This window comes from Pungitius pungitius, chromosome 5 (assembly GCF_949316345.1).
Source record: "Pungitius pungitius chromosome 5, fPunPun2.1, whole genome shotgun sequence".
Taxonomy (NCBI): domain Eukaryota; kingdom Metazoa; phylum Chordata; class Actinopteri; order Perciformes; family Gasterosteidae; genus Pungitius; species Pungitius pungitius.
The window spans coordinates 4,220,320-4,238,544 of NC_084904.1; the positions used below are offsets into that span (position 1 = coordinate 4,220,320).

The window sequence follows — 18,225 nt, forward strand, 5'->3', positions numbered from 1 at the left end:
TTACAGAAGCTGTGACCCCTGAGGCGGCCATCTTGGATCCGTAGCGGCTTCGAGATTCACGCGTCGGCTTCCCGCCCGTTGAACCGTAATGGCGCCGGTGGCGGAGCAACAGGAGACCCCGTAAAAGCCTTCAGTGGGACGAGGGAGGGGCAGACTCTCTGGAAGCGTTTCCGGGTTTCCCTTCCTGGGCTGGGACAGCGGCGAGAAGCGAACGCTCCAGTTGATCCACAATTGTTCACAGCCACTCTCAGGTAAGGAACTGCTCGGTGGTTTGTTGTCTGTGTCTCGAATACGTGTCTGAATGAGTCGCTCATGGGGGGAGAAGAAGAAGAAGAAAAAGGAGAAGCAGAAGAAGAAGAAGTGGGAGTCCAGTGGAGCTCCGCTGGTAACACGACACCATCCGCGGGAACAACTGTTGCTCGCGACAGTTTGACGTGTTAACGCGGACAAAAGTTTCCCCCGAAGTGGGTTCCTCAGTCAAATCAGTCAAATCTTTTCATGTAATTACTTTAATTGTTATCCGCGCGCGTGGAAACTGTCCCAGTGGATGTTTGGTAAGTCGGTGTCTGTGGGACTGGGTGTGGTGGACATCCAACTGTTCCAGAGGCCTTCAATCCCCCCCCCCCTATCCAGTGACCCAAGCACCGAATCATGGAATTAATATAATTTAATGTTTCCTCCACTTCAGATTTTCACAATAGCGATAAAGGTCAAATACCTTCTTTTTTTTTCAAACCCTCAATGCCTTTTGAGCTCCATTATGGCCTATTGTTCAAGTCCATATAACTGCAGGGAAACTCCCCACACTCCAGTTGGTTTATTCATATTCTTAAATCACAACCATACATTAAAGTCTCCAAATCAGACGCCATTCCAAGGTTGACTCCCTCACATTTCCTGTAATTCCCGCTTTGTGATTTGTAATCCCGGAACCCTGAAAATTCTTGTCTAACTTCCGATTAGTCCATGACCGCTTTGATTGTAAAACACATGTGGTGTTTGGACGACTTGCACAATGACAGCAGGGAAACAATAACATATTTTCATTACGTGTTGGTCTTAAGATGTGGGCCGAGGGCCACCATTGAAGAGTTATCATCCATCTTTGCTTGTGTTTTTGGCCCAGTGGAAACATGCATATTTCACTTCCTTTTCCTGAGCGCCGAGCGCCGCGGCCACAGAGGCGCACTGAGCTGTAATCTCGGGCCGCCAGCTGCCCCTTTTTCATTCAGAAACAACTTTGCTGCACCCAGATCAGTTCTCCGATGAGGCACCTTTACCGCTCTCTGACCTCGTCCCCTTCAAGCAACCTTGTTTGAATGATGGGGCACGAGCAGGATGCTTTAGTTCACAACAAACACCGGGTGAACCAGGCGCATGTTTTAAATAACCTGCGAGTACTAAATTTAACCTTATCGTATTTGTAATTTAGTTTAATCAGAGGTGTCCAAAGTCAGGCCCGAGGGCCAATCACGGCCCGCAGCTTTGGTCTTATATTGTATTATTTTAACGTTACTCATTAACAGATTGTCTTACTTATTATAACTCCTGTTTAAAACGATCATGGGGTGATGATTCCTCTAAGTCAGAAGCGTCATGCTTGAGCGACTGCGAATGAGCTTTCCTAATATTTTCTTGTCACTATGAAATGGGAGTCTCCCTTGGAACGGGCCAGAAATGAATATGATAAAATGTGGCATGCACCTTTAACCCAGTTAGTTTCTGCGACCTCATTGTACTGTGAGCAGCTGTGTGAGGAGCTCCGTGTTAAGACTCCCGCTTGTTTTCAGTCATTTCCTTGCCTCTCCCCATCATCATAACGGTCCATCCTGTGCTTTAAAGTTTGTGTGTGTGTGTGTGTGTGTGTGTGTGATAAAGGCCTTTTCATTCCTTATATTGTGTGACCCCCCCCTCCCCAGACTATAAAGTGTTTCTTAAAGACCGGCATCATATCTTTTATTACTGTCTCACTTGTCCCCAAATTTGAGTTACACCCCCCCGTTGTTTTATGTGTCTCACATCACTTTATTTTGCCCCCCTTGCTCTGGTCTGTTGCCAGTACTTTCTTTTTTTTTTTTTGTCGCTGTGCCACGGCTTTCTCAAAATCCCCATAGTTAAATGTTTTGACTTTTTGTGTCCCTAACAAGAGCAGAATCCTTAAATCCACGGGGGGGCGGGGGCTCGATGCTGCTCCTGTCATGGCTTCCCTCCAGCAGATAAATCAACTGTAAATGCATTACATGCCGAGCTCTTTGGCTTCACTAAGGGGGCATTTTCCTGCTTGGCCCAAACTGTTAAACCCGCCCACCTGTGTGTGTGTGTGTGTGTGTGTGTGTGTGTGCATGCGCGTGTGTGTGTGCGCAGCTCGGCAGTCTGGCCGATTAAATGGCCTTCAATTTAGAGTGTCTTATTGGAGTGTGCCTCCTGCCTTGCCCGTGCGTGTTGTCTTTGTGATATTACAACTGCGATAGTGGAGCGCTTTAATTAATGCGCTGCCGGGATAAACGCTGGTTCCCACCGAGCCCGTCGAGGAATAGCACTGCGCGTGGGTGGGTGTGATGCCCTCGTGTGGGCCGCTCCATTAAATTAGATGTTCATCAACAATGAAAACACTTCTTTCACTACACTGTTATCGTCTTGGTCGTTTTTAGGGTCGGTTTTTTTACCCACTGTTGGAGCTATACTAGTGTTGTGGGGCGGTTGATTGGTCAGTCATCACTTTTTTGGAGTGAATTATCTCTACAATGATTGTCCCCCAGAGGATGAACTCTCAATTATTATTATTTTGTTTATTACTTGGTGACTTCTTGTCTTTCAACAGCAGCTCTGTTTTTTTCCCCTCCATCCATCCATCCATCCAGTAGAATATCTCCATAAGCTTTGGGTTGATTGGCACATATTTTTCTAACAGATTTATATCGGCGAGCGGTTGAAATCCAACTACTTTGTTGATCTCCTGAATGGTACCGAGAGTCGTTTCATTCACCTCCACAGTCAGGTCAAGACAAAATATAGTTAACATTGGGAAACAATTAGACTAAGCAACAAATCTTTTGGTTCATTAAATATCACTTTCCCAGAGCCAAGTTTGACAACATCAAAATTTTAGTTTTCACCGTCCTAAGACCATAGATATCAATTTGCTATTGATAGCTTGATGAAAATATTCAAATTTTTCAAGTTAAAACCCGTACATTTTGATGCTTTAAAAATTAAAATTAAATTTCTAATGATTCTTGTAGATTGACTAATTAGTTAACCGTTTCCACTCAGTTTAATCTTTCTCCTTTTTTAAATTAACCTGAGTTTCACTGGATTAACCTCTTGACCCTGCGGCCCTCTAACTTGGCATCGTTCATATCTATATTACCGGTGCCTCCTGACATGCGGCCGGGTCCCGAATGTGGTCAGGGGTGAGACACGTGTTCTCCCTCCTCCCCACAGCCGAGCTGCCCTGCATAGGAAAGGCTCCAGGAACCAGAGGGATAAACAGCCATTGTTCTCCCTGTGGGCTCGGTGAAAGCACCCTGTCAGTGTGAGGGCTCTCTGCCCCCTTCCCCCCCCCACCCCCGCTTCCATGAAACGTGCTTTTTGTCATATCAAAAAGCAGGTCAACACGGATTCCCATGCCACCTCCCCCCCCCCCCCCCACTCCACCTTTCAACTACCATCACATAAGCAGCACACGGAGGTCTGCGTCGTTTTAATGCTTATCACACTCCACCCGTCAATGGCCAGTGTGCCGGGGATAAAACGGAGCCCGTTCTTCCTGCTCTGTCGTTGTGTAGCGAGTTTATCGGAGAGGCTTGTTGCTCCGTCGTCTGCTCGGGGGTCAACGGGTGGGGCGGGAGTGCTTTTCAATAAACTTTCATTAGAAAGTCTGTAATGCGAAGGTTTGCTTATGCCAAAACCTAAATCCATATATTCACAGAAAAGCAGCTCACTGACACGTAAACACAGGAGAATGTTTGAGCAGCTTGTCTGGTTGCACGAAAGGATCAGCTTTATTATGAAATACCGTAATACTTATGGCTTCCTATGGGTAGATAACGCAGCACTTGAAGAATGCAAAAGCATTTTCATGGAATTCTGGAGAGACATTTTGATCAAGATGCTTGGAAAAGCTTTTTTTCTTTTTTCTTCTTCCATTAACTGTTTTTTTTTTTTTCCATCATCAGACATCCAGTAAGCAGCAATGTCTCAGTCCGGAGAGAAAGGGAAGGTGAGTAAGAGGTTCAAATGTCTCCCACACAATAACGCTTTACAGAGTATCTTTCTGAGGCAGCGGTGATTTACACTCCTAATCTCATGCACGCACACTCACACAGGCATCCAGAGAGGGTGTCCTGTATACATGTGTAAGTGGTCAGTGGCCGGGCTTTATTGCCTCAATGATGAGCATCATCATCATTCTCACTCGTACACGCTCACTTGGACCTAATAAAATTCTGAAAAAGTTGTGAAACGTGGGAGGTTGGATAAAACACGACTGCCATTAGCTATTTTTCTGACTAGATGTACCATTATTTCTCTTTCCTTTTCCTTTCTAACCCTGATTTTGAGCAATTAGCATGTTTTTAGCATGTTTTTTTTTGTGCTCCGCAGTTCCCCGATGCGACGGGTTATGTCGGGTTCGCCAATCTCCCGAACCAAGTGCACCGAAAGTCAGTGAAAAAAGGCTTTGAATTCACCCTCATGGTAGCAGGTGAGTGATGGCTCGCTTCTTCTCAAGCAGACGACGTGAAGTTTTTGAGAGAATAGTGTTTTTATTCTGCCTTCTCTCTCATTTTTTTTCAGGAGAGTCTGGTCTGGGCAAATCGACGCTTATAAACAGCCTGTTTCTTACTGACCTCTACCCCGAACGCTACATACCTGGTGCAGCAGGTACACACACACACACACACACTCAAACATATATACAAACACACAAATATGCACACTGTAAAAATTAATAAATGTCTGGTGCAATGTCTCCAGCAGCGCATTATTTCGAGAGGAATGCTGGGAATGCCTCACTCTCAAAATATTGCCCAGCCCCTTCTTATGACTTGACTTAGGTTAGGACTTGTCCTGGCTTGGAAACTATTATCCGGGCACTCTCTGGTCTCTGCCGAAACAAGAAGGAAAAGTCTTTTAGATCACAAAACCCCATGATTTCACATCCCACTTTCTTTTCCCTGCGCTTGTGCGAGCATTTGGCTCGGCTCACGTTAGACATGAAAGCTTCACTCGCGTACCGAGGCCAACCGCCAAGTTGTTCCTGTGCTTCTGCGTCCGCAGAGAAGATTGAGAGGACGGTGCAGATCGAGGCGTCAACGGTGGAGATCGAGGAGCGAGGGGTGAAGCTTCGCCTCACCGTGGTCGACACCCCCGGATACGGCGACGCCATCAACAGCCAGGACTGGTGTGTTTGTGTGTCACGGAGTAGGGGGGGGAGAGGGGAGGAGGAGGAGGCGGCCTCTGGGGTGTGGGCTCTCTCTTCCTTCCCCTTCCTGTGCTCAACCCCTCCCTTTTCTCAAGTGTCATCCCAAAAACTCCCTATTCACTCCCTCTCCTCCCTGTGCATTCCTTGTGTCTTCATTTTGTGCGTGTGTGTGTGTGTGTGTGTGTGTGGTTGCATGCCCAGCTGTAAATGCACTCTTCCCATGAAGGCTAAGAAAGAGGACAGCAGTGCGAGGGAGTCTAAATGACAGAAACAACCTGCTCTTTGGGCAGTTAACGCTATCGCCTCACACCCAGAGGGGGTTTCAAACCCACTGGGTGGAGTCTGCATGTTTTCCCCATGTCTGCGTCCCCGGGTACGACCACATGTCCAAGGACAGGGGTGTCAAACTCATTTCAGGTTCGGGCCAGATACTGCACCGGTTCGTCTGGGCGGGCAGCCGGACACCGCGAGTTTGACATATTTTGTGAATTAAGCACTCGCGGGACACATAAAATGACGTGGGCCTTGAGTTTGACACATGTGGTATAGAAGATGATGACGACCTGCTCTTTGCTTCATGCCTGCATAAATGTCTTCTCCCCTTTTAATACTTAATATAAGTAATAATTAATGTTCAAAAGTTGTTGTAACTAAGGTCTGCACTCACAGAATACAATAGGCAGGGGTAATCACAGGAATGGCTAACATCAAGGGTGCGATTCCTTCATTGAATGTCACAACTCTCTCTGCCTGTATGCGTTCATCCGTCAAATAAAGACAAACAATGGAAGCAAATCAACAAACTTAATCTTTCCTCATTTGGACAAACAATATTTGGCCCTCTTTTAAAATATAAAATTACGCTTAGGTTTTCCTTTTTATTTGATTGTCCCGCTTGTTGTTGACGTTTTATAGTTATGTTCATTCAACGTGACTTAAAGGGTCTCTGCCTTTCTGCTCTAATGTCAGCTTCAAGACCATCATCCAGTACATCGACAATCAGTTCGAGCGGTACCTCCACGACGAGAGCGGCCTGAACCGAAGACACATCGTGGACAACCGGGTGCACTGCTGCTTCTACTTCATATCTCCCTTTGGACACGGGTAAGCATGCACGCACGCACACACACATGACCGCGCCTGCTCCAGCACATTGAAGATCAACAAAACTATTCCCCCCCCCCCCCCCCCCCCCCCCCCCGCTGTGTCCTCATGGTTCTTTGTCCTTCCATCTTCCATCCATCGGTTTCAGCCTGAAGCCTCTGGACGTGGAGTTTATGAAGGCCATCCATAGCAAAGTCAACATAGTCCCGGTCATTGCCAAGGCCGACACGCTGACGCTGAAGGAGAGGGACCGCCTGAAGAGAAGGGTGAGTGCCGACGTCCACGCACTCACTCACTCACTCGCACACACAGTCATGCACGTAAACGCATACACAATTTCGATCTGTAGTCGGCATTTACACAGTTAACTTATTGTCTTTCCCCTAGATTTGATTTCCTGGCACAGGCATGTGTCCAGGATGTGTCTGTTTGTTGTTGTCCCGTCTCCAGTTATGTGGTTTATCCATTAGAAAGAGGACCCTGTGGATTAAACACCTATCCATCCTCATGGACTGCCCGGTGGGTCACACTGTGTACTTCCTCGCGTAATTGCGGCGATTCAGCAAGTACAGGGAGGGAGGACGTGCGAGAGGAAGCATTGGGGAGGGACACGCGCAGGAAGACTTGTATATAATATTGCTGCAGCACATCTCATACACGTCTCGACCCATTCCAGATACGTCCTGTTGGATGTCGCCCAGTGTGTCAGTCAGCCTGCGCACTCCTCAGCTTCCTGCTGCCCATGGGGGGGGGTGGGTAAAATAGTCCAATGCGTCACAGCTTGTTACACACTACTCACCCTTTTCTTAGTTTCACTTTAATATACACACTGGGTATCCTTTGACACTGGGTAGGCCTTTAGCATTAGACTGACTCGCAGTGCGAAATGATCATCGGCTGTCGTCCTCTTTCAGGACGAGGGTGAGGGGGTGGGAAGCAGGCAGTGAATTGGCTGCCTTAGCAAATGACTGCCTTTTAATGGGAAAGACCTCCCACCTGCCCCTCATTGGGGCCGGTGTTCTGGCAGGGTGTCAGGGGCCGACCCAAGTCCAGCTCGGCTCCTGTGGCAAGGTCATGGTCTCATGACGCACACGGGGAATTTTTTAAAACAACAGGAGTTCACAACACGGTGACCTGCCCTTTATTATGTATTCTTCTCTGTAACACTGAATAGTGACGGATTCTAGCTGTGAGGTGCATACCGCCACTCCACACTAAGGGCAGGTTGTTTCTTAGTCAGTATGTAGTAAATCTATTCTTCAGCAGCAACATTCATATAATGACAATCATTTAAGCAATACTGATAATGACCACCATAACAGTTACATTCATAGAGCACTAAGGTGCGAGGCCAGACCGGGGCAGTGGAGAGGCCCCTCACACTGCCTGCCAGCACAGCGCCCCCCCCCCCCAAGATTCAAAGGTGAAATTCCTCCGTCGTGTCCATTAGAGACCCGCCCCCTTAAATTGTGCTCAGTCCAAACATTTGGAGCTCTCCACTGGCACCAAACAAACCGGGGCAGTGGCTCCATTATCGCTCTTATATGACCAACTTACCGTACAAATCTCCCACGGCAACGGTTTGTTGACACGCTTCGCCAAGTGTCCCCCTAACTGTCATTTCCTGCTGCACATTAAGGAGCTGATGTACAAACTCGCACACGAGATAACCCCCCAGGCCTATACGTGTTTCCTAACCCAGGCAATAAAGACCGCTTGCTTATGAACCAGATTTCATCACACACGATAGGGAGTTTTTTTTTGTTTGTTTTAACTTCAGTTCACTGAAGGCTCCTGGACGAGTCGTTACAGGCAGGAAGTTACAGAGGGTTAATTGAGCTGTCTGAAGGCATTTTATCTACTGTTTGGGCATACACAACTTTTATCTCCATCTCAATTTGAGCAGAATCTGCTGCGTTTATATCTTTTAAATAATAACATTAACTCCCGGGTATTTAACGCCAAGGCGATTAAGAGACATGATCTTAACGTGGCTATGATCCTGCACGTGCAACCTGAATATTTTACCATCTTTCACATTCAACCTGTAAAGCAAATCCCGGGAAAAAGAGCAGTGCATGCAGCAAAATGAATGACTCCCCGTAGCTGTGCTGCTTCTCGTTTTATTTTAGAACAAACCATTGAAGAAGCGCAAGTACACAAGACGACTATCAGAAGGGCTTCTTATTCCCTCAAAAGCAATGCGCTCTGTTTGCTTTGACCCTTGGATCACGGCTGCTTCGTTCTCTTCATTGTGAAGGCTCAGCAATGCTCATTTGTGTCTCTCAGGGGAACAAACACATTTGTTGTCCGGTCAGATTAGCTGAAGTGGCCCTTAAGTTATAGGTGCCTCAAAGTCCTCCCATGCAGTCGCGGGCCGCCAGGAACCTGCCACAAAGCCCCGGTGCTGAAGGGTGATTGATCTCCCCCAGCGATCCTCCCGCACTATTTATTAGTCATTGTTTCTTTTCTAAAGGGGCACTTTCTCACCACCCGAAACCGTTGGTCCCTTTCTCTTATTATTAGGGGGGGGAAGCAGCTTGTACAGAACGATATAAGTTTCCTGCTATTCGTCAGGAGTGTTCCACTGACGAGACACAACCTGCTGCCCTCCTCGCGGCTCGGACCACAGGAACCAATCGTTCAGCTTTCATCCTCTTGCTTCTGCGCTCTCCTCTCGCCCGCGCCTTCCTCTCCCGCTTAAAAAGAATGTCTCTTCCTCTGCCTCTCTGTGTGCCCCCTTTTTTTTTTTTTTTTGTTGGTCTAAGGCCAATTTCCTTCTGCGGGGGTCGCTGTGGTCCCAGTCTCATAAGTTTCCTTGAGGAGGGTATATTGAGGGACTGATCCTCTCAGTCTGGGATCTTTTAGTCATATCCTGTGCTAGGCTTTAGTCTCCAAGGCCGTTTGATCGTAGAAGAACCATACGCTGCTGGGTCAGACTGGAAGAAGCCAAGTACCCACCGTCTGAGCAGCTCCCCCCCCTGCCCCCCCCCCCCCCCCTACAATTAAGACACTTTTGTCTCAAGATTTCCCAGCTTCTCAGTGGTGACAATGTGCTGCTGTTCTTGTGTAGATAACTGACAGGTAGTCGGGGGGAAGAAAAAAAACAATTAAAAGACAAAGCGTTTGGCTCTAGGAAATGTCCCGATGGGGCCGTAGAGCTCTACAGCCCCATCGGGACACATTATCAGCGCCGCACTGTGGCTGCCAACTGGTCCGAAAACAAATCCCAACAAGCAGAAAGTGAAGGACTTAAAACAAAGAGGCAGCTACACACAATGAAGTGTAGTTCCCATGTACACGTCTTAGCAAGCGCCCCGTGAATGAAGGTGGAGTGGTGATTACTTCACTGCTCCTGTGGGTCAGTTTGTGCCTGCTCCTTTTTCTTGACAGTGTTAGTAACACACGGATGTATTTATTTTTCTGCCCTCCACAGTCATTGTGCCCGGGCGTGCTCCACGTCTCTGCGGATTCAAACCAAATAAATCTGGGCTTTTCCCCTCGCTGAGCGGCTCTGTTACACCCCTGCACACTGTTGTCGGTTCACAAGCCATTCCAGCAGGTGTCCCTGTACCTCTAACGTGCCTCTCATGGCCCCCCTTTGAGCTTTTGACCCTTTTGATCACTGGGCCAAGTCACAAAAGAAGGCCCCGACGTGTGGCTGAGACCCCCGAACCTGCACCTTGTAGATCTCTCGTTGATGCGAGATTTTGTGACAATTGTTCCTCGCCCCCCTCTCTTTGATCAGAGCGAGAGGTGGGTGGTCCTACCCGGACTAACAGGCCCCCCCTCCAGACAATGGGAGTGTGGGTGGGAGCGCGTGTGCGCCTGGTTGCGAGCGCGTTAATCACCTTCTATGATTCCTTCACGTTGCCATGGTGCCAGTGACAAACAAATCCAGCTGTTTTGTTAGGTGGGCCTGGTTTCTCGGACTGCGTGTATATGTGGAATGTGTGATTCATGTCTTTAATCCAGGGAACACAAAGGTCAGTGCTGTACTTCCAGGAGGGGGAGGTCTGAGGGGTTTGGATCTGGACAGTCCTGAAGGTCCGTCCCCTCTCCATGAGGACCCGCCGGCCCCTGGAGCGACAGAGCTTCACCCGCATAAACTTCTTCTGCTTCTCCCGAGGCCAGATTAGACCAGTTCTCCTGCTGTGTGTGCGTGTGCGTGTTTGTCTAGGAGGCTGATATGAGGTCTAAATCCCGCCAACCCCCCCTAGCTCAGGTATTGTTCGGGGCTCTCATACTGCAAATTATTCCTACTTGCTTTCGGCACGGCTCCCAAATAAAATGACCAAACCAAATGTGTGACGTGAAAACATGAAGTAATCGGTTCCCCCTGAGATATTTGTTAATTATTACTGAAGATCAACCGCCTCTTCGGGTGAATCCTTCCCGCTGCTGTGCTCCTGTTGAATACTGGATACACGTCGGCTGAGCTCTTTCCTCTGGTGTGTAAATCTGTGTTAGCAGGTGCAAAGCAAGCAGCCGTTTCACCCACCCGCTTGTAGACCCTCGGGGAGAGGAGAGACCTCTCAGCCGAGCGGATTAAACGCCTGAGGTTTTCCTCTTTTTCATTTTTTCAAATTTATTAAACTCCGTGGGCTTGGAAAAAGAGGGCCCCTCATCCCTCAAGGTGGCTTTCTCAGTATGGCAGCGATGTTCCATGTCCCGCCCACTGCCACTCGCCCCGAAGCTGGCAGGCCTCCTCCAGGGTCACATAAACGTTGCGTAAAAGTGCCTCCGAGTTCCTGATCCTCGCTGTTTTCAGTCAGGCTTGATTTGTGTCGTTTGATTGTTTCGTGTTTGGAATCCCTCTCTTTCTCCCTCCCCTGGCTGGTTCAACGCTCTGGGACATGTTTCTACTTCCAAGTATTGTTCTGAGTTTAGACTGGAGCTGTAGAGGGGAGCACCAGGCCTGCTACCTCGCCGTGTCCCTGCCCCTTGAGGTCAGGCAGGTGGTCACCTGCCCAACGTCGGCACCTCGGTGTGTTTTCTGCAAGCGTGGTTAGCCATCGCTTAGCAGCTGTTTTTTGAGTCATCTGTGTTTTCTGTGGTCTGCGCTTGTGAGGATGAACCAATCCAGAAAAATATTATTCCCGGCCTGCGATGGGACGGCTGATCCCCGTAATGACGGCTTTTGTGTCCTGTTTCGTTATGATTGGACGGCGGTTTAAACTGTGTAATTACGCCTATCTATAGACCTGCGGGTTGGCTGTATTTGCGGCGGCGCATAACCACCACATACATTGTCTCTGCTCTTCCTTGAAGTGAAATGAGTCCGACCCCCTCTTATCACAGCCCGTAAATCTTCCCCTTCCTCTTTCAATTAATGCCGAGCCCTGAGGGTGAGGGTCTTGCGCGACATTGTTTGCGCGCTGCCCCCGACAGAACCGAGTGGACACGCACGGCCAACCATAACAGCAAGTGGGAGGGGGGGGGTTATTATAGCTGAACGGATGGTCATGATATCAAAATGGCTTCCACGGCCAACATCTGCGTGCCAAGGTAAATACAGAAGTGGAACTGGAGTGACATCAGGATCCCCGTCTGTGCACAGTGAAGCAAACAGGGGAGACTCTGTGGGGGGGGGGATTTGCAGCAGGCGGTGATTTTGACGTCCCATGATCCTTTGGAGGTGGTGATTATAGGCGTCGGGGCGTAGAGCAAAAAGGTAAATAGCCATTTGGCAGCTTTGCCGTGGCGAGGTCTGAGAACCGATGACGGCAAACAATGGGGCAGTGAATGCTCTGATTACTTCCTGGGTATTTAATAGTCTGCATTCTGAGTGTTTATCGGTTGTTCATTTAACTTGTTAAGCTTAGTCTTTTTTCCTTTTTTCCCCCGTTTTATCTCATTTATTTTGTTTGCCTCAACCTTATCTGCCCATGTGACAGGAATCGTTGTTTGTGTATTTTTTCTTCTTCTATTTTTTCCTGCCATTGTGTCACTTGTGTTTATTTTCCCACTGAATGCAGCATTTCCCTAACTTCTCCAGCCTGCTATGTTCATCCAGCCTGCCATGTTCATCCAGCCTGCTCGTTGGATGAACCTGTAACTCAGAGAAAGAGTCCCGAGTCATTTATTCATTTTTTGGGATTCTTCCCCCCCCCCCCCCCCCCCGAAACACACACACATATTTTCTTGCGTACAGAGCTCACTGATAAAACAAGCGGCAGCCATAACAAGGGGCTCAAACAGAAGCTGTGCTCTGTAGGAAAGCCTGCGCTCACTTCCCAGGCTCCTGGCTGACTGACCACTTTCCTGTTACACACTGCAGTACGTGGAAGCCCCCCCCTCCCCGCCCTCAAAAAAAGAGTCGGGGAAACAAAACGTGGCATTTTTTGGCTTCCTTACACAAGAATACATTGCACATGTCAATGTTCTGCTCTCAGGGAGGTAGAAACAAAAGAAGAAATGCAGCTTTGATGTTTGGAATAATAAATACTGACATCTGTCCCAGAGGTAGCGGAGAAGAAAGCGCCTATTGTTTCAATTTGTTTCTGTACCGGTCGGCGCCGTTGACAAAGCAGGGTGAGAACTTACTGACTCCGAAGCACGCACGCACACACATACACACACACAGAGGCCAATTTAATTTTTCACCTGTCTACCCTTTCTGTCTCAACCCCTCATGTGCTCTACGGAGGGCTTTAATTAAATCTGTTGCTTCAACAAACGGGCCTTGCTTGCACCCTCCTGTTAGTCTAAAGAGCTCTGCTACTTTCCTTTGGAAGGAGCACAACCAGTTATTTTTGTCCATAACGCTCACATTTTCATAACACGCTTGTTTTCTATACAAATAATACTTTAGAGAAATGAAGGGATCCTTTTCCAAGAAGGGATTAGCTGCGGCTTCAAGTAACCTTTAGGTTAAAGTTATGTCAGTTTTATTAAAGTTACCCAACCTCTGGTATGAGATTGAAGAGATGAGACAATTACAAGAACATGCGCAATTATGGATAAGTGACTTCAAAATGAAATCCAATATAGTTTCTGAGCATCTACTACACTTAAAAGCATGCGTGCAAAAGATATCAAAAGGCGTCTGTGGTGGTTTTGACACGGGTCCATCAGTCGGGTGGCTATGAGGTCACGCCGTCTCACCCCGTGCCTTCCCTCCTTTTTCCACCTCTCAGATCCTGGACGAGATCGCAGAGCAAGGGATCAGGATCTACCAGCTGCCCGACGCCGACTCTGACGAGGACGAGGAGTTCAAGGAGCAGACCCGGGTCCTGAAGGTGAGAAAGCGGCTCGCTGGCAGCTGGCGCCGTGGCACACGGAGCTACGCCGGACTCTTCCCGGCAGCTCGTCCTCGCCGCCACCTCACTTCACCCCCGTCCTCCTCGATACCTTTTTCATTTTGCACATCCCCTCCCTTGACCTCTGATATTTTCATCTTCCTCTGCCAGGCGAGCATTCCCTTTGCTGTGATTGGCTCTAACCAGCTGATTGAGGTGAAGGGGAAGAAGATCCGAGGCCGTCTCTACCCCTGGGGGGTCGTTGAGGTGGAGAATCCCGAGCACAATGACTTCCTCAAACTACGCACCATGCTTGTGTGAGTCTCCCCGGCAAATAAAGCTGCTTCAGTAATAGGGCACTCGGAAGGAACGTCATCTTCCTTAAGCTTGTTAATAGAAACATCAATAAAAAAAAATCCAGTCTGCAGCGACGCTCTACTGCCTCCCAGTGTGTGAAGAAAGGATGGCGTGCCTTGTTTCGTTGCAGGACTCACATGCAAGACCTCCAGGAGGTCACCCAGGATCTGCACTACGAGAACTTCCGCTCAGAGAGGCTGAAGAGGACGGGCAGGTGAGACGCTGTTTTTTTTAAAAAAATGTATGCATCTTTTTGAGAGCATGCGAGCCGCTCTGTGGCGACCGAGGTTATCTGACCTCCGTGTTTGGGTCCTCTGCAGGGACGTGGACGAGGACGAGGTGGACAAAGACCAGATCCTGCTGCAGAAAGAGGCAGAGGTAAGAACACAACGCTGTGTCTCAGTTGGTCCAGTAAGCGGAAAGCTGTGAATACACGTCTGGAGGCCACAAAAGCAGAGAGCAGTAAAGGATCGGGAAAATAACTGATTTAAATTAACATTATATTAACACTGCTGTGTTTGAATTGAGGGACAAAATCAGTGGTTATTACATTTTTTAATTCTGTGTTAAAAGTTCCAAAGTTCCCTTTTGAATAGTAGTAGTAGGAAAAAGTATTTCCTATGGTGAAAGATGCCTGTGTGAATGTTATGAACTGAACTAGATTTCAGTGTCCAGTATAAATAAACACTAGTAACCTAGAACGTGTTAATGCAGACTGACTTCTGGCTGTGCAGAATAACTGCCCTCTCATCTTTTTTTGTCGATATGGCATAATAGGACTTTACCGGCTGGTTGTTAATTGCTCAGTGGGACTTACTGTTCTAACTAATTAGCACCCTGCTATCCTCTTGTATGTAGATTTTACATTTTAGGAGCCTGCAAGTCTCCAGGCAATAGCCTGCTTCCTGACTGGCCTGTTTGCATTGCTGCTGCATAGTGAGCCAGAGGGTGGGGTCCAATCAAGCTGTTAGTAAACAATGTGCCCATGAGCAGGATCTGCCATCACGTCCTGCTCGGATGTCCCGGCCCGGTGTTATTGTGGGAATGACTTCAGTGCCGCGAGCAGACAGCGGCCCATTTGTTTACGTGTTGTCACGGTTTTGACTGCGAGGACTGATTGGTAGCTGTTGTACTTACTGTATGGAAATTGTATTTAAATAGTGCTTCTTACCATCAAAGGTCACACAGGGCTCATAAAGGAGTGTTATTTCAAAGAGGAAAACATGAATAATTGGTCCCCACGGGTCTGAAGGCGAGTGCATGGGACTGACTAATGTAATATATAAATAATACCAACTTGATATTTGGTAAATGAGAGACATATGTCCATGAGTCATTATTCCAGAATTTTTCTACTTTTATTTAGCTGAGAAGGATTTACTAATTCTTCCATTAGAGCCCCTTAAAATAGATTTTAATAAATTGTCAACGTGTTTGAAACGGGTGAATTTGGTTGGGTTGCTAAAGTGGACGTGTTTGTTAGCTCCTTCAGCCAACGCCTTGTTCTATGATCAGTTTGTTATATTCTATTTACCTGAGAGCTACAGCCTTAGACTGCACATCTTTTTAAATCAGACCCCTCAGAGGAACATATGGTCCATGGTGTGACCTCTCAAACCAGATGGATAATCATCGTAAATGTTCTGGAAAAATATCTGTAGAACCCTGATTAGATGAAGTTATAAACAAAAACACAACACTTGATTTGACTGATTATTTCCAAGGGAGGAATGGATAAGTTTGTTGTACTCTTTTATAAATAGTTTTGTCTGGATTGCACTGTTCGATTATTACAATTAATTGGTCAAATTAGTTCACAGCAGGAAAGCTGTCAATTTGTCTCCCCGTGTGGATGACAATTAGAAGCTAAAATGCAATTTACTCAATTTAAAAATAAACATCGACTTCTAAATAGATCTCAATCTTTGCGATCATTATGATTTTGCTGTTCACACATTGCTGAAAAATACTGTAGTGCTACTTTAGTAGTACCATTCTGAGCCACAGGATGGCGATACACATGGCCGAGAGCTTATTGATAGACAGCCCGACTATTGATGGCTCTAAAAGCTTTACAACCTCACTGTGCCGCTCAGAAATCTGTTTACAATACAAAAATGTATTGTCGAACGTTGATTAATTAATCAATTCCAGACACTTTCCATTCAACCACGGATAGTATTACATTTTAGATTGTGAAATTATATATTAAAACATACTGATTGTGAATTGTGAATGTCTTCATTCACAGTAAAGCAACCGGTTATCTTGTAAAAGCAAAGAGAATTTCTTAACACTTTTGGGGATGTGTTGGGGAAGTGTCATCAGTCAGCGTGTGCTTCTACTCTAAAGTCTGTCACTTCCTTACTTGGTCAGTCATTGAGGTTGAAACACATGTTTATTTTTAAGCGTCTTTAGAACACCAGCATCTGATTGGTTGAACCAGAAAGTGTGAATTCCTTTTTGTCTTTATTTAATGTTTAAGTGATATCAGAAATAACTTGTTTCCTTTTTTATTGTTCTATTACGAGTATTTAGTGAACAAATATCATCACTATGTATTAAAAACTTCATTAGATTATGGGAACAAGTGTTTTTTTACAAAGCTGAGGCTATTTCTGAGCTCGTGGGAAGTGGAAATGTTCTAGTTTAACACCCTCAGTGACTTTATGCTAATGAGGTCACCCATAAGACTGACAGAAGCTTCTGGTTTTACTTTAACTTACACATTAGGTCTTACAAAAATATAAAGGGAAGCCTTTTAGACTGCACTTGTTAAAATGGATTTTAAGATGTATCAATCAGGTAGTAACGTGTGTGTTTCTTCTCTCTGCAGCTGAGACGCATGCAGCAGATGATCGCTCAGATGCAGGCACAGATGAAGATGAAATCAGACGAGTGAAAGAGCCGCAGCACGAGGGAAACTCAGTGAAACCCCCCCCCCACACACACACACACACACACACACACACACACACACACACACACACACACACACACACACACACAAACAAACACACAGGGTCCTCTTCTGAATCCATCCCTCCAGATCCACCAGGTATTCAGGATCGCATCGTCTTTATCTTCACTCCTCTTCCTCTCAAACATGTTTCCAAGACTCCTCAAACAATCTATTTCTCGTGTGCCAGTTTTAATGAGCGTGACAATGTTCTCATACTGGGTGATTCTTCCAGACATTCAGTTCTTTGAGTATGACCATGCAGATCTGCCTCAAAGGTACTAAGAGGTTCCACCACACTATCAGGTTTACTATGTATTTAGAATTGAAGTCTTGTCTTCCAATCCATTTCCCCTTCATTCTGCCATTAAGGTAAGATTGTTTGAACATATTTGAATGCTCTCTATCAGCTAATGAGTGACTCAGATGGCCGTCTTCTTTAACTCTGGATGGCTTCAGTGTGATGATGCAATAACTCTAAATATTATCACAGTGAACTCTTAAGTGAATAATATGTAAGCAGAGAACAGCAAATGCTGTTTGTCTTGTGTTAAAACTAGAAATTTATTTTATTTTGTAGCCAACACTAAAAACTTAATCGTATGCTTTTTTTTTTAGGTTTTGAGCTGGAAAGCTGCTAAATGCAAGCTTTGGATCATTGTTTAGTCGAATATAAAGGGACATGTTGTTCATATTTTCTTTTGTATTTATCATCAAGAGCTGCACAATCTTTAATGTTGGTGCCAAACTAAACGTTGGACTGAAAACTAATCACACTATTCAGTCCAGTGACTTATCCATATTTGCTTCATGGGTGTCTTTTAACAAGTATGTTGGCTGCATGCCTATCATCATCATAATGTGTTATGGCATATTTAAAAGTCAAATACTTGACTGTCATATGGGTTAATGGCATGCAGCCTTCTTTTTAGCAGTGCCATCCACCATCAAAGTCTTACTTTGACACAATTATTATATCCTGACCATGTTTAGACTTGTTTTTTAAAACGTTTTTTGTATCTCTCTCCTGAATAAAATGTGTTTAAAGAAAAGAGTGGACACGTGTGACTTTTGAACAACATCAAATATTTAACGGTAGTTAGTGAATTTAAACCATTGCTGATACGCCTGGTTTTCAT

At 46.4% G+C, this 18,225-nt stretch overlaps 1 protein-coding gene across 1 annotated transcript; it reads left to right on the forward strand.

Annotated features, from left to right (window-relative positions):
* The first annotated feature begins 57 nt into the window (after positions 1-57).
* zgc:63587 (uncharacterized protein LOC393431 homolog) lies at positions 58-18,138 on the forward strand. Its single transcript, XM_037483090.2, has 12 exons — positions 58-251; positions 4,179-4,222; positions 4,606-4,705; positions 4,798-4,884; positions 5,281-5,404; positions 6,395-6,529; positions 6,678-6,795; positions 13,669-13,770; positions 13,942-14,087; positions 14,258-14,341; positions 14,448-14,505; positions 16,964-18,138. Exons 2-12 carry the CDS (start codon positions 4,196-4,198, stop codon positions 17,027-17,029), a joined length of 1,047 nt encoding a protein of 348 aa, XP_037338987.2. The 5' UTR covers positions 58-251; positions 4,179-4,195; the 3' UTR covers positions 17,030-18,138.
* The last annotated feature ends 87 nt before the right edge of the window (positions 18,139-18,225 follow it).